General features: G+C 41.4%; 1 protein-coding gene across 4 annotated transcripts in view; it reads right to left on the minus strand.

Annotated features, from left to right (window-relative positions):
- LOC144732251 (protein MTSS 2-like) overlaps positions 1 to 16296 on the minus strand; it is an 84357-nt gene that overhangs the window by 37371 nt on the left and 30690 nt on the right. For 3 of the 4 annotated variants that reach the window (XM_078613668.1, XM_078613666.1, XM_078613669.1), the window contains exon 6: positions 14020 to 14103. In XM_078613668.1, coding sequence (XP_078469794.1) covers positions 14020 to 14103 — 84 coding nt within the window. The remainder of the gene's footprint in view (positions 1 to 14019; positions 14104 to 16296) is intronic. The other variant, XM_078613667.1, reaches the window with a different exon arrangement.

Consider the following 16296-nt stretch of genomic DNA (forward strand, 5'->3'; position numbering starts at 1 on the left):
ATACTGAAGAGTATAACCCTCTTGAAAAGTGTTGAGAACCAGCCAGTTGTAGCTCTCCTGAGTGAATCGGGGGTAATGGTAATTATGGCTGTGCTTAATCTGTCACTCTAACCTTAGACTCGAGTTTAGCTTCTCTTAGAACTGATCAATCAGTCTTACACTGGGCTTGGTTTACTTGTAGGTAATTGCTTCATCGCAGAGACATGGGAGAATGTGCCTCATGGTGAAACAGAACTCTTGCGCTGAAAGGTGTTATATATTGAGTACATTTGTTGCTATTTTTTGTACAAGCCCAATGACTGCCAAGGTATGGCGCAGTGGAATTAATATAGAAACTGCAATATTTATTGTGTTACAGCCGAGTACTTAAGCCCTGTGGCACTGCCTCCCAGCTTATCTAAGCATGGGTGTTAGGAGGAAGAGAATGACTCAGCCCCCTAACAGATCACATCACCTCTCCCCCACCACCCTCATCAGACACCTCCTTGTGTGAAAGTTACACCGCATTACAAAACCCAGTGGCTCCACTTGCAAGTGCTCAGGAATGCAACGATGCATGAAGCAGACTCCCGCTGCAGAGACTTTAATGATGCCGGTTCATTTAGGGAGCTTGCGGCATTAAAAGGAAACAATCAAAGAACACAAATCGATTTTGCTGCCGGTGAAGGTTGATGGTCCTTGAGAATAGAATTTGAATGCATGTATCGCTACTCTTGGCAGTGGGAAGGCATCATCGTGGGAGTAAGCATCAATGTGAAGTCGACAGCGATGGTATGTTAAAGGCAAAGTTATATTTGAACCACATAATCAGATTCTCCTTTTCTTATCCAGGGAAGCATCAGCCAAGTGTCAAGGCTATTTTTGCAAGATAAATCTGTACTGGGACGTTTCAACAGTTCCTTAATCAGGAATACAAAATGAGGAAAGTACGTTTTTTTTGCTATTTTTTATTTTACCAGCTAAGACCCACTGAGCTATATTGCTCTATTTTTTCAGAAGACACCTGGCCACAAATGATTGCTCAACGAAGTAGCTTATCACGTGGAAATATATAGCAGCTAAATACTCTAAATGAAACAGAGTACTCCAGAAAAATCCACAGACAAGAAGGTGAATGTATATTTTACAAAAATTCTACTAATAGGTCAGCAGTCCACTTGTTTAACTGCAAGCAATATATCTAAAGATATTGCCAAAGAAGGTTGCTATATATGTGACCGAGCTCCCATGTCCCCAATAGTGGCAAGGTCACAAGCTTAAGCAGACTGAGAAGAGGAATTTAAAATATTTAAGATACTGTCTGCTCCTTGTTGCTTTATATTACATCCAAATTGTACAAGTTTCCCTTGTAAAACAGATACTGGATATTATCAAGTTTCAGCCTGATTTTAAATCACCTTAGGTGCTATATATGCAAGTTCTCAATAAATTAACATAATGTTATGGGGGGGGGGAAATATGCCTTTAAGATAACCTGATTATAATGAAATGAGTTAGGCAACATTAATGTATAAAACATGCAGATCAGTAAATATTAACATTTTATAAATGTTATTCCCTCTGCCAGCAGACAAATTACCTGTGAAGCGTAAGGTGAACTACTGAAATTCCTCTGCACAAATTGTCCAAGGTTGTATTTGTAGTCCATGGAAACTTTTTCATATAGAATAGAAGTTGTATTTTGATAAAGAATTGTAAGCATACATGGAGATAGGTAGCTCATTGGTTAAAATGCACACTATTGCACCCTAATGCAAATCTATTTGCGACAATTAAATGACAATAACCATTGAAGCTGATAACCATGACAGTGTTAATTTGAACACTGTAACATAATTAATTAAATATTTTTCATTCGTCATTCTTATTCTTTGGGTCTTTCGGTAAAGCCACGTAGATAAAAAAAATTATTTAGAAAAATAATTGATTATTTTTCTATCTACGTGGCTTTACCGAAAGACCCAAAGAATATGAATTCCTGCAGTCATGAAACCATTAGCATGTGGGTGCCATGGTCTCAGGTATACATTTGACCCAATTATGTCTGTCACTTCTCCTTTGTGGATTGTATGCTTCCTTTGCCTTCTCTTCTGTACTGTTACAAGTTGTCTTCAGCATGTCATCTCTTTTCTAGTCCCAGTTGATGTTTTTGTAACAATTCATACATCTTCTGCTTTTGTTGTTTTGTAGTTCTGCTCCACATGGGCGTTCCCCTATGTCTTCAAGTGATCGTGAGTTCACATTTGCCCTCACTGCTTTGTGCGGACAAGATATTGTTTAACTATACGACTGCCATGTGGTACCATGGAAGAGCGCTTGATTTTCACTCGTCAAAGTCAAGAATTCCAATACTATTGGTCTGCTAGATCAATCATCCTTATAAGACAGAGCTCGTCCCATGAAGAGAAAACCCCACAACAGGAATGTAAAATATCTGCCACTAGCTCAAGACCTCCAATGCAGATGAATACAAACACAGCTAATTTAAGGATGGTACTTCAGTTTTCAAACTGACAATTGTAGAGGAGGTGATGGTGCAGCCCAGTGTGAGATTTTACCTCAGCAGCTGGATCTATAACCCTGCCCTGTACTCATTTTCTGTTTCACTTTTTTTACTTGGAGTGCTCCTCGTCACGATCAGCAGACATTCCCTGTCGCAGAAACAAGATGTAGTATTTTGTGGACTCTTCCTTCCTGGCTGGAAGTTCAAAAACATGATAATAACCTAACAGATGGCAGAATTATTTGACAACATCCCCACGGTGATAATGAGTGGAGGATGCAGTGAGGGGTGGGGGAAGACGGGCATCCAGAGACTGCGCTCCCGCTCACATACGCACGCCCTTCTCGGGGGGACGGGCGCCAATTCATTCATCCAGCACTGCTCACCGGGGAATATGAGCAAACGCAGGCCTGGGGCCAAGGGGGACTGCATGCATCATGTAGAGCCCACTCAACCTCTGAACCCGTGAATTATGCAGCTCCTGCTGGCAACAGCTGCTACCTCTTTTCTGCCGTTATTTCTGCAATCCACTGCTGCGATTTCGAGTGTTTGGGTGACGGCGTTTCAAGAACAAGTGCAATAACAAAAATTATTCTCTTTAGGAATTGTCTGGGCAGGGTGGGTGTTTCAACACCATCAGATAAAACCGCCCCTCTTCTTATAAAGCAGGGGTCGGCAACCAAAATAACAAGAAGAGCCATTTCTTTCCAATTCGGTACAAAATTCAGTATTTCAAGAGCCGCAATGCATCTATGTACATACGTACATATCGTCAAGAAGCAGCCCGTAAAGAGCCGCATGCGGCTCCGGAGCCGTAGGTTGCCGACCCCTGTTATAAAGCCACCGTAAACAATTTTCCAAATACCATCGGTGGACACCTGAATAGTCTACGGGCGAGGCTGCCGGAGCAGAGTTCACTCAAGATGTGACGTCACAAGGGGGGCAGTGCTCTAGGTGTGTGGGTTTTAGCCTCATTATTTGATGGCAAAAGTTCACTGGACAGGGTTAGAGGTCGTCAAGCCTGGTGACAGCTGAAGAACCGATAGTGAAATAAATAACTTTCCCATTGTTGGCGATTGCACAGCTCTGCTGCAACCACAATGACTTCTGTTCTTCTTAATATTATTATGGTGATGTCTTCTGGCACTTTGGCCCACAGGGGGGGCTTGTGGCAGCTCAACATAAATGTATTTATCCCTGCCAAGTGATGTTAATGACATCACTGCATCGACTGAGATCCATGTTCCTGTACGTCATCACTCCACAGCAGCATATCTATGATAATGCTGCGATACTGCAGCAATGACACTGATAAACATTACTGTGAAAATAAGCACGTTTTAGTGTTCAGATTGTTGAATTGTGTCTCAGAGCATCTGCTTTGGAGTGGTTTAAACAACCAACAAACTAAGATACAAAGGCATTCCTCCGAAAAGCAGTGAAGATCTCCACATCTCGTGATGAGGATCGTGAACCTCGACCTTAACGTTCCTTTGCAGAGGCCTGTCTGCATTTGTGTTTCCACATGCAGCAGTTGCTTTGTGCAAAAAAATACATGCAGTGTGTGTGAATACTAAATGTGAATGCTGAAACTGGTGTGCAAAAGTAGAAGAGATACAGTTTAACACCGAGTCTTTCATGACAAATAACATCCATAAAACAGGTTGTTTTTTTGGGTTAGATCGCGTATTATGGATAGATACACACATACTTACTTTATTGCGCATTTAACACAACAATAAACCTCTAGGGATTCATCTTAAACAGAATGTTTATAACACAGCACACCAGTGCATACACAAAACACATGTAAACCGACAATCATCTACCAACTCAATTAGGTATGGCCTTTAGCAAGGGTCCCTGTATCAACATGAGATACAATTTAAGAAAGATATTGATTAATTTCAGATTTTAATTATTTTTTCGAACATTAATTAGTTGAGATTATTGACTGAAATTAAATAATGAATCATGGTCAAATTAACATTTCATAACGTTGGATGTAAAGACAATCCAGCAAAATGTTGGTATATTTCTGCATGTGTTTGCAAATGCTTCATTTAGAAGTTACATATTTTTAAATGCCACATCACTTTTTTTATCACAATGACATGACACAAGAAGGCGTGATGGTTCGAAAGTAGAAATGCATTACGCCCACATTAAAACAGAAACAATTAAAAAAAACCTTTCGAACAACAAGCAACAAGCACGCAGCTTCATGGGATCGCACATCCACGACGCATCAGCAACTGTGACACCGAGAGCACCGTGGAGGCGGCGGACACGGTGATGAGTGAGAGATGAGCGGGTTCCACTGGCTCAATGCGTGGCATGCAGTGTTGTGAGCTCACGACACTGGGGTAGGCGCCAGCAAGGGGGTACACAGGGGAGGGGGCACGTGCCATGATGAGCAATGGAGTCGGTGAATTGGCGTGACACAGTAATTGGACTTACCCTGAGCGTCTACTTGGACGCAGATTAAAGGAAAGAGCAGAATACAGAAGAGAGCTAAAAAAAATGCACACTGCTTTCAAACAGGGTTCAATCGATGGCGGACTTAACCTCCTGCAGTAGTTGGAGTGATAGCGAGGGAATACACAGTCTCGTCTTGTTAGTGGCATGCCGCTGATATTTCTGAATACAGCAGCAATGTTTAATACAAAACGTTTTTTGTTCATCTTGCAAAGACTACTCTGGGAATAAGGCTGTTAGTGTTTTGTCACCACACGTGGCCATGTACGTGTGCACCCGTCCACGTTTTAATCCAACTGTGGCACCACAATTACCATGTGTGTTCACGTGTACACACACACACAATTGCGAAAAATAGATATCATAAATAGTCTTCTTCATATGGCAGGAGGTAAAAACAAGTTTTGAAACGTGTTAAAGTTTAATGCTAATTTTTTTCTCAACCAATCCAAGAAGGCTGCAGTGAACCCCACGCTGGCTGGATGTCGCAGTTAGCCCAACTAGGTGGGTTAAACAATGAATGAATTCAGCACTGCCTGCGATACTCTCGTTAGAGCATTCGTTGAAGTAGTCCCTGCCCCGAACGCCCCCCCTCCCAACTCTACCTTCCACATGTTTTCGCTCCCTTAACAGCTCCGTGTTATTGATGGGGTGAGAATTAAAAACTTGTTTTTATTTCCCTCACGAACTACTGTGTAGCATTTTCTAACATTAGTGTTGTTGTTTTTCTTGCTACGTTTTGTGGGGGTTTTAAAATCTATTTTCCCCCACTGTCTTCAGCCTTGTTTTAATTTTCCTCCCTGTGTTTATGAAGGCCGGGCGGTGCACGAGGGGGTGGTATCGCTAATACTCCACCTGGCTGCCCTTGGTCTCACTAGTGCTGTTTATACACCGCATCACGTACCCATTTAAGGCTGAATGAACCTAGGGAAGGGCCCAGGACCGATTCAGATATTTGGCATTGATGCTGGTCGAAGTGGGAATTGAACTCGGCTCACCAGGTTCATAGTGCAATGCGCTAACCACTACACACACAAGGGTACAGTCCTGCACACCCACGCCTGTATATTTATATACTTAAACACACCGTTGCACAACGTGAAGACAAGGATAACGAAGGAGGACAGCAGAACACACTTTGATCTGCTTCCTAAGCAAAGCATTAAGTGGCCCTGACCAGTCACAGTTTCTTAATTCATCAGACCCCAACTCTTGAGCACAGTGGCTGTTGCCTGGCGACGTGATGTCATGCAGCACGTGCCAATAAAGCAGGCACCCCCTGAGCGCACTAACAGGAACAGCCAGCTGGCGCGGAAAGGCCTTTGTCTGAGGACTTTCTGTATCCAACAGCTACGGACGCCACAAACCCACTGCACTTTGACCTCCTGAAAAGAGACTCGCGATTTCCATTAAAGCACCCACTGGCAATTACTGCGACTGCTGGTGGTGCTAAGCGCTTTATTTGATAAGAATAAGAAATAATAATGTATGCATGGAACTTACGTTTTGGGTAAAGGGCCATTGCTAGAATTCACAGTCAATGTGAAAAATATCAATGTCTTAAATACGTGTTATTTAATAATGCAGTGTTTGACCACAGTTTATAAGATAAAGGAAGCTCAGGATTCATGCTGTAAATAAATGTGAAGTTACATATGTCATTTGGATAAGTAATATTTTACAAAAGAATGAATAGATTCATATGTAGTGCTAAAAGGGAAAAGTACTGTGTTTATGGGAAGAGTTTTGTGAAAGTTCTTCTTTTAAAAAGGATACCTATCCGATTTACAGGCACCCTCTGTTGACTTTTTAGGCCATTTGCAGAAAGGGCATTAAAGAAGACAAAAGTAAACTCTGCCGTACAATGGCCAACGACTAGTGCTGCAATAAACAAGTTTATTGAGATTACAAAAAGAATGGAGAATAATGAGCTGCTGTAACCCCCACTGATCTTATCAGCCGAGTTATGAAATGTACCTATTATGTTTAAAGCGCTCAAGGTTGGGTAGTAGTGAGCACAAAATTTAACGACCGAGCTGATCGCAGCTGTGCTCACTGTGCTCACTGTGATGAAAGATTGTGAAGCGGGAGGAGAGATGAACAGAGTGCGATTGCTGGTGTCATCAGGAGCAATGCGCCGATTATGTCCCAATTCAAAACACTGTCACTGCTCGCTTAGGCCTGCATACAATTCCGCAGGGTTTATATTTGTGCACATTTATTGTGAAATAAGTGTGGGGTTCAAGGGATTATTAAACAAACACTCACTGGAGGGAGAAACACAACTCCATACCTGGGACGGGAAAGTGGATGTAATGGCATATCAAGGATTAATTAAACTGGGGTGGGTGGGGGCACTAATGGGGATGCTAAGCTGATTGTCGGAGGCACCTGAGGGGGCATTCAAGGGCTCTTCAACAGAAAAGCAGAGCGCGTACTGCAATTCCTCATGAGAGAGTGAGGGTATACCTATAGATGGACACAGGGATTTATTCGTGTTATGCACCCAGAGCTAATTAAACAAGAGAGGGGCACAACAGCAGTCAAGCAGCTCCTAGGGGTAGGTGTGATGGCACCAATAACAATGCTCGAGATTGCTTAAGAAGGGGCAGGCGAGGGGTGACCCGTCACTGGGGGGAGAGCTGGCAAGGGAGTATAAGGTGCGGGCATGCACTGCAAACCGTGCGTGTACACATCTAGCGGGCGTCATAGGGATCACTGCGTGAAAGATTAAGTTTTATATGCACCAGCATACTGCAGTGGCTCACATGTACACTTTGTTATCAGTGGCTTTATATGCCGTAACATACTGCAGTACAGTACCTTCTACGTTGGCATCACTGTAGGCAATACGGATTGTTCGTCATCAAGTCAGGTGACCATTTTTATTTTAAATTCGTTTTACGTATTTGTGCTGTATAAGAAGATTTGCTCGAAAGAATTGTATAAAGGCCATACATAAGGAGCATGCTCAATGTAATCTCTAATGGTAAAAGGATGACACCAGCACACAAGGGCGTGCTTTGTATATTATGTCAAAAGGGTGCATGTCGGTTTTCAGTAGGTTAGAAAGTCTGCGTTTGGGAGGTGAATAATCAGTGCTCTACAACAAGAAAATTTGGTTAATAATTACTTTCGTTTAGACTTAATTTCTATCCCATTATAACTCAATGTTACACAAGAAAATGCAAATGAAGCTTGGCCCTCCTGTGCAAATGTGCACAATATAGTTGGCTCGTATCAAGACAGATGGCATGAGGGTTCCCTCCAAGTGTACAAAAAAAAGTCCTACAACAAATTTAGAAAATAACCTGCTCCTCCTAAAATTGATTAGGAGCACACACAAGTTGTAAACGAGCTGTGTAAACAGAGTTTAGCCGTAGGGCATATCACACGAGGAAGGCACAGTGCTTTTGCCGAGCACAGGGAAGAGAAGGAGCTTGAAAAAATGCACCTCCTCCCCCACAGGCTCCTAGCACCCCTCCCCCATCCTGCCACATGTGCTCAGACAGATGGGCCCAGAGCTCCCCATTGATCGAACTGCGTTAACGTCACATGGTCGGCACATGCACGCATCCATACACACACAGCCCGGCTGCCGGCCGGCCCCGTAGAATTTGCATCGCCATTATTTGAGCATGGGCCATTTTTTTGACAGCCCATTCAAGCAGCTGCATGTCCGACACTTAGGGGACACGCTTTTGCCAGGTTCGAACAAAGGGCCCGGGGAGCCAAGAGCCCGTTAGCATTACAACGCCTCGCGCACCATTTTGGCTTCGCTGCACAGACAAATACAAGGAGGCAGTGACAGTTACAAGTGGACTTTCTCTCCCCTTTTGATGAAAATGTTTTTTGTATGATATTAAGTATTGCCCTTATCCATGTCCCCTGTTCGATGTTGTAGATGTGTGTGTACCAGCTGGTAAAGTGCATGAACTTGAGGGGTCGAGTGATATATATTTTTTAAAGCCAGAGCAGCGGCAACATTTCTGCAGCTACTGTATCCTGCGCCTGTGGTGTGATTCGCTGGTCAACAGAAAGGCATTTTCCACGAGTTGGCAAATAAGAGCAAAATACATAGAAAACAGCAGTTTGAACATTTCTCCACTAAATATTGGCGGAAACCGCCTGTCTGCCGATATATGAATCAGACCCTCTATCTGTCCGCATAATCAAATTACAGAGTACATTATTTCAGTCCACAAGATATTAGCACACTAATCATCTATGAATATAAAACATTAAGCACACACACTCGACAGCAGGCCAAAAGAAAGCATTAGCGACTTCACAATATAAGCCATTGGCATTACCAACTAACCTAAATCGGTCTGACAAGACACTGCTGACCCAAAATTCAATTAGAATTGGGGTATATTGGAACGACCTTAAAATAATCTGCCTTAATTCTCACTGCCAGAAACAAATTAATAGGAAAAGGTAATAACCAATTTGTAGGGCAAGGAATTCATCTTACAATATTTTCTGTATCCCTTCATAATCCCTTGACTCAACGATCCAGGATTCTTTCCTTGGTTGTGATAAAATATGAGCTTGTTGCTTGCTAACGCACGTTACTGTTAACATGAATCAGCTGAGAAAAATTAACCCCGCAGGCACAACAAATGCCAATGTGCAACGGTAATACTAATAGAGCTTAAATACAAGACATATTTACTTACTAATAACTAGCAAAAATCTGCTTTTTTATTAAATGTTTTCTATAAGTTTAGCTGGGTGTGGTGGTATATGTCTGTAATCCACCAACATTGAGCAGGGCGGAAGATTAACGCAGGGATGGTGCAGGACCACACGCAGCAGGGAAATGAGGGCCTGCATGAGGCAGCAGGTGTTTGACAAGCTATCCTCACGCAGTTGATTTCCCCCACACATTAGTCTCCCTGAAGAACCTCAAAGCAGATACTCCACTCTACTGATTGAAAGATATTGTTTACAAAGCTCGTGTAACTTCATGGCTGTTAAGATGACGAACTTTGATGAATATTAATCGCAGTGATCTTAATATTTATTTCTATTAATGTCCATGTTTCATTGAATGATTGAGATTATGACCGTTATTTTTCCGACTTCTTGAGTGCATTCGTGAGCACTTAAATTGTTGGCCTTTCTGTAGTTTTTCATTTTCTTAATTGTTTGAACTGTGCCAATTCATGTACCCTATAAAAGATCACCATCATATGTATTACCAAAGTTTATAATGCATTGTTATGGTGGATTTTGAATAAATTAAGACAAGAGGTCTGCCTTACCACGTAAAACGAAGTCACATTTCAGTCGCCACCCTATGGGCCTTATGGACATAATCTATACTCAAAGTCAAAGCAGGTGCACAGTTGCCAGCTCAAACCAAATATTATGCTGGGAAATATTTATCCAGTATCCATTAGCAGAGGAACCAAAATGTTATTGATTTTTACATGCTAAAACAAATCCACGTGTGTTTATTTATTATAGTTATGGTAATTACATACTTTTCTCAACCTGCAAGTAATCATGGTTACTCAAGACAATTAACCCTTTCTTTTTCCAGACACTGGCTGTAATGTCAGCTGCACATGCCAATGCCATCGGCTCGGCTCCTCCTGTGGCCCTCCCAAGCAGACGGCCCCACACGTGTACAAGCATGAACAGCAGGACCGAAACATCCCTATGGGTGTTTAACCATTACAACGCATCTTACAGAAAAACAACTGTTTACATGGGATTAATTTGTGCACTGTGGGAGGCTAAAAGGTGCTGTTAACTGCATTTGTGAAGAAGCCTGGGCTTGTAATCTTGCTCAATGGAACCTATGGACCATGAACCCCATTGGTCCCTTAGCATTTATTATTACTTCAGTCACCTCCAGGGTGGTCAGAGCACCTCTTCAAGCAATGTTTAATGACTCCTTTTGTAGCACGTTATAAACATTAAAATGAGCTCTAAAACTCGCAAATCTCATTGACACAACAGAAAAACCTCAACCTTCATCAGTAACATTGCCTTCTAACAGTGCTAGATAAAATAGGGTAACCTTTAAGGCAAAAGTCCTTCTTTGGTTAATAAATAATATGGAAAGTTTGACTGACGAATACTTGCAGATTGCAATTACACATTATGGTGCCTTGAGGAAATAAGACATTTTCATAAAGTTGGCGAATTAACAGTTTTCCTTCATAATTCAAGTGGAGTGCTCTGCTCAGCTTAGCAACCTTCACTTGGTTAAAGTAAATAACATCCAGTTTGAAATCTTATCGGCTCATTTCACAAAAGCCTGTTATGAAACAATGCCTTAGTGTGTCTGGAAGGGCAATGCTGGAGTGTGACGGAAAAATGCTAAAGATTTTAAATTCAAGGTAGGGGTAAACTCAGCCCTTCAATTCTCCAGGGTTTATAAAACCATGTTGTGGGCAGTCAATCAAACAAAATCATAAGTTAATATGGTATTCGTGCCATTCTTATCATGTAAGGCTATCAGGAAAAAAAAGTCTGCAGTAGTTTCTCCCAATTTCAACAATTGTGGGTAATTTTTCTAATTTGGAAAGTTTGGACTATGACACCAGCATAAATGGTCTACTATTTTTTTGTAACAAATAGGCATCTTTAATGTTAGCTGTGAAACATAAGGCACTTCTGTATGCATAACACATCCACACTATCATAAATACACCCGCAGTATTAATCATGGCAGCAATGGGGCTCGAACCATGAATCTCTGCAAACAGGGGTAAATTCCGCCATGTCACTTATGGAGATGATGTCGCCAACTTTGGGAATGTGGAATTTATATCAATGGCTCAGAGCTGCCATCAGAGATAATTGCTCCCCCATTGCTCATTTGAGGGGAAACGTTGTGTGAATGTGTAAACGTAGCTGACACGTGCCACCTGAATTTCACACTTCTCGCACCACGCCCTGGGCACTCCTACCTCTCACTTCTCCCCGTTTCACAACTTCCTGGCTCGATGTGACCACATAAAATCAAAACTAATTAATTATCAGAGCCCCCCCCTAATTATATCCACACTGTAGCATATTTGGCAATTTCAGGGCAAGGAATGCTTTTTATGACACTTTATAACTGTGGCTCAGGACATTTTATTTTAGGAGTACAGATGCTTTAAGCTTTCGAAGAGGAGCCCAATAAACCTGTACTCCTACGAAATAGTCTTTTGCAGATCGTGTACCTGCAACGCCAAACCGGTTATTTCACAAAACGGCAGTGTCTGCTGTCAATGCCAATGTTATAACAACACAGGTGCCGGTCGTTTGGCTGAGCAGAAGAAAACGCCAGTGATAATTGCAAGGAGGTGCTTTACAGGAGCCTGGGTATAGGAGGGGTTAATGTTCTGTGTAGTTATTCTCCCTTTGGTCTTTGAAAAGTTTTCCTACACAACAGGACAGTCATAAATTAAGAGTCAACATTGTACAACGTGTATACATTTGTGTCTTGTAGTGGCGTTACAATCAATTGCTGTTATTTATTGGCTGTGGCAAATTCCATATTTATTTGCAGGGCTAATATTTGTGGCCATTTTATCTCATCCACCTCCTTCCAGTGTCACACAGCTTGTTTCTATTACTTGAAAGGCATCTCATCTCCTTCCGACTGAAGTCACGCACCCATATGTTGTTTTCAAGCAACAGTCGTGGCTTAAATAAGTAAACCAGCGAAATGCAACTTAAAAATCCAGTGCCGCCCATGTACCATACACGTTTAAAAAGTAGCAAACTGTGCTCAGTGTACAGTTACTCTGATTTCAACCTCACATTTGTCCCTGCATGTCCTTTTTTTGGAAGGATGACACCACAAATCTTTTAAGACAGATTGATGAGTGAATTTTGACTGTAAACTCTCTCAAGCCATTCTCTGTAATGTTTAGTAGCGCTGCAATGATGGCAGTAATGATAACAGGAATTCAGTGATAGTGCAGGAAGTTTAAAAATACACTGCATACTCCAGTATTGGAATTAACAAGTTACTGTAGTGGATAATATTTAGATTTTTTAGGTTCATATGCTCCTCATTAACAACTCTTTAAAGTGAATTTCACCCATGATCAATTCACTGAAGCATGAAGGCTTCCCAAAGCTGTTGCCATCCTGCGATGCAACAATCCACCGTTGTCTGCGCACGGGCTGATTTGTCACTACAACTCCTCAGTGGACATCCTCAGGCACATTTTATCCCTTGGTTGTCACTCCATCGTTACGCTTCATTGTCAATGTAACCCTAAAAGTATTACCTTTTTAAAAGTTAGTTCTTTCCTGCTCAAATGTGAACAAATAAGTTATCTCTTGACTTAAAGCTTTCGTGACTGCAGGAATTCACATTCGTTGGGTCTTTCGGTAAAGTCACGTAGATAGATTGAAAGAAAACAACAAAAAACTACGACGTTTCGATCACAACACAAGCGATCGTCATCAGGAGAAAAGAAAACGATCGCTTGTGTTGTGATCGAAACGTCGTAGTTTTTGGTATTTTCTTTCAACCTATCTACGCGACTTTATCGAAAGACCCAAAGAATATAAATAAGTTATCCTTTTATTCTTAAAGCATTAGCCAGTGATGTAAATAACATGATCAGCACCAGAAGAATGAAGCACTAATTAAACTGCCAACCAGAATATAAACTCGCCACCATTCAATTTGTATGCTATAACCACGGTGCCAAAATGCTGAAATAGGTATCCATGAAGCTATTATAAAACATCATTAAACCATGGCAATTATCATGGCAATACATACTTCGTATTCATTGATGATTTATAGACTAGACAAAACACTGCCCACAGGGAATTGAGAAAACATACAACATACCTGTGATAATAGAGGGTTGCACAGTGCAAGCTTGTCAGCCTTGCAACAATACACCCTTCTACAGACAATGCCTCGCAGCTCTCCAAAACAAGTCATGCACAGAGCACACCTAAACGTGATGTTATCAGGTTTTGTAAAGGTGGGGAGTGCTCCTATGTGTCTAAGCTTTAGAAAGGTTGGTCTGGAGAATGAATAAAGAAAAAAAAACAGGAATTACCATTCTCACCTTTCCTCACTTTCTTTTGCAGCTTAAGAGTGTCTGAAGACTTCTTCTTAATCTCTTGTCGTACGCGCTTGTACTCTGATCAGGGATAAAACGTAAAAGTCAAGGGAGGCACGATTTATTTGTTATCATCAATTAAAAATGTCCAAACTTAATTTAAAGATAGAATAACACATTAATGTTCAATAATGCAAGTGCATTGCAGATAGTTAATGCAAACAACTCATACGGACTTTCTCAAGTTGTTCCGATGGTGAGGCTGTAAATGGACTTTTTTAATGAAGCCGAGTAAGGCGGTGGTGATGCCATGGATGGTTCTGCAGTTGACCCATACACAGTGGACTTGCATTCTCACCCAACCTTGTGGGCTCTGCAGTTTCCAGTCATTCTATGAAGCGATGGTCTATGAAGCGATGGTCTATGAAGCGATGGGCTTTCTCTAAAAATTGTGGGACCACGCAGGCCCAGAAAAAGCTCAAACACAATATGGGTCCAGACTACGTTAAATGGTTGAGTCATGAGCAAGCTCACCGCTGGGACATGTGTATTGTTATCACAACTAAATTGGCCTCTCATATTAACAATGGTTTATAAGCAGATTCAGTCGAGTTCCGAGTTCCGTGTATCCTCTTGGATTACGAGTTGCAAGCTGCTCAGACTATCCCATTTCTAAACAAGCTGGAAAGTAAGCTGAGTAAAGAAACCTCCACATTGTTAAGAAATTTAAATGTGAAAAAACCTTTCCCATATACGAACACTCACTAATCACATTGGTACACAGCATAACACACTTGTGGTAGCAAGTTGGGGCATGCCAGCCATTTTATTTAACAAGTGAAACATGTCGAATTGAGCACATTTCTGTATTCGTTAAGTCTCGCTTGCTGAATTGAAAGGCTGGTGTGCCCCAATTTGTTATCACAAGTGTTCACATAAAGTGATATAAGCTTCATATATATAAAAAATCTCTTAAGAAAGTATTTCATTGTCCATCTTCACAAAAACAATAAAGATCTGGTCATTCGTATTTGTAAGCCGAGTGGTAAACTTTATTTCAATTAGTTTATCGTTTTGTGGTTTTCGTGCATATGTGAAATGCTATTGAAAGCATTGATGTACACATAAGACATATTTCTGGGCTCCCTTAAAAAATACTAAAATAATAACTGAATGATTCCTATAATAATGTTCTGCATATATAATGGCAATGACTGTGGTTGGGCCTGAAAGAGCTCATTCTCCATGCACCCCTTGAGCACACAGCAATCACGCAATTAAGGAATTAAATGAGCACACTGCACGCTCACGTGCCACATCAAAGCTAAAGCCCAAATAAAATACTGAAAGCGCTGCACCAAGATGAGATTTGATTCCCTGTGGCACTGGGCTGCGAAATATGTGAGCTGCCAATGCAGAGGACGTCAGTAAATCTCCAGCTCTTGGGGATGGGCAGGACCATTCCACAGATCAGTGGAAAGACGTTAACTCCTTCGTCTAGTATGCAGGAGGTTGTGGGTTCGATCCCGATCCTGACACCAATATATTTGGAGATGTTCTTCCCATTGTTGCGTGGATTTTTCTGCGGGCCCTCTGGTTTGTATTTCCACATTGAGAAACATGCGTTTAGAGTATTTGGCTGCTATACATTTCCACGTGATAAGCCACTTTGTAGAGCTATAAATTGTGGCCAGGTGGCTTCGTAAAAATAGCTATATAGCTCAGTGGGCCTTACCTGGTAAAATAAAAAATATTATTTGGTTCTTTCGGTAAAGTCACGTAGATAGAAAATAATACAAAATAAAGTGAATAAAAATAATAAAATTTAAATAAAAAAAACACTGATGTAGACTGTAGCCTGGTTATTAATCGTAGTGAGTGTACTGGCAGTCTATAATGTAGACTGTAGCCTGGTTCTTAAGCTGGTGAGCGTATTGGCAGTCTATGATGTAGACTTATTCTGGTTCTTTCAGTAATAAAAATACAATTTCTAATAAAAATGAAAACAAAAACCACATGTTTTTTTTTACGGGAATTTACCGAAAGAACCAAAGAATAAGAATTCCTGCAGTCACGAAAGTTTTAAGTAAAAAAATTAAAATAGTTTAGTTTATAGTTTTTACAACCACATGCTCTCCTCTCTGAACAACGCGTCGCACAAGGACACCGATTATAACGCAGCTGCATTCATGAATGGAGGCCGTGACCACTTCCAGCTACCATCTGGGACCCCCCCTCTGACAACCACGCCCAGTGGCAGCACCATCAAATAAA

This window comes from Lampetra planeri, chromosome 42, assembly GCF_965212315.1.
Source record: "Lampetra planeri chromosome 42, kcLamPlan1.2.h2, whole genome shotgun sequence".
NCBI lineage: Eukaryota > Metazoa > Chordata > Hyperoartia > Petromyzontiformes > Petromyzontidae > Lampetra > Lampetra planeri.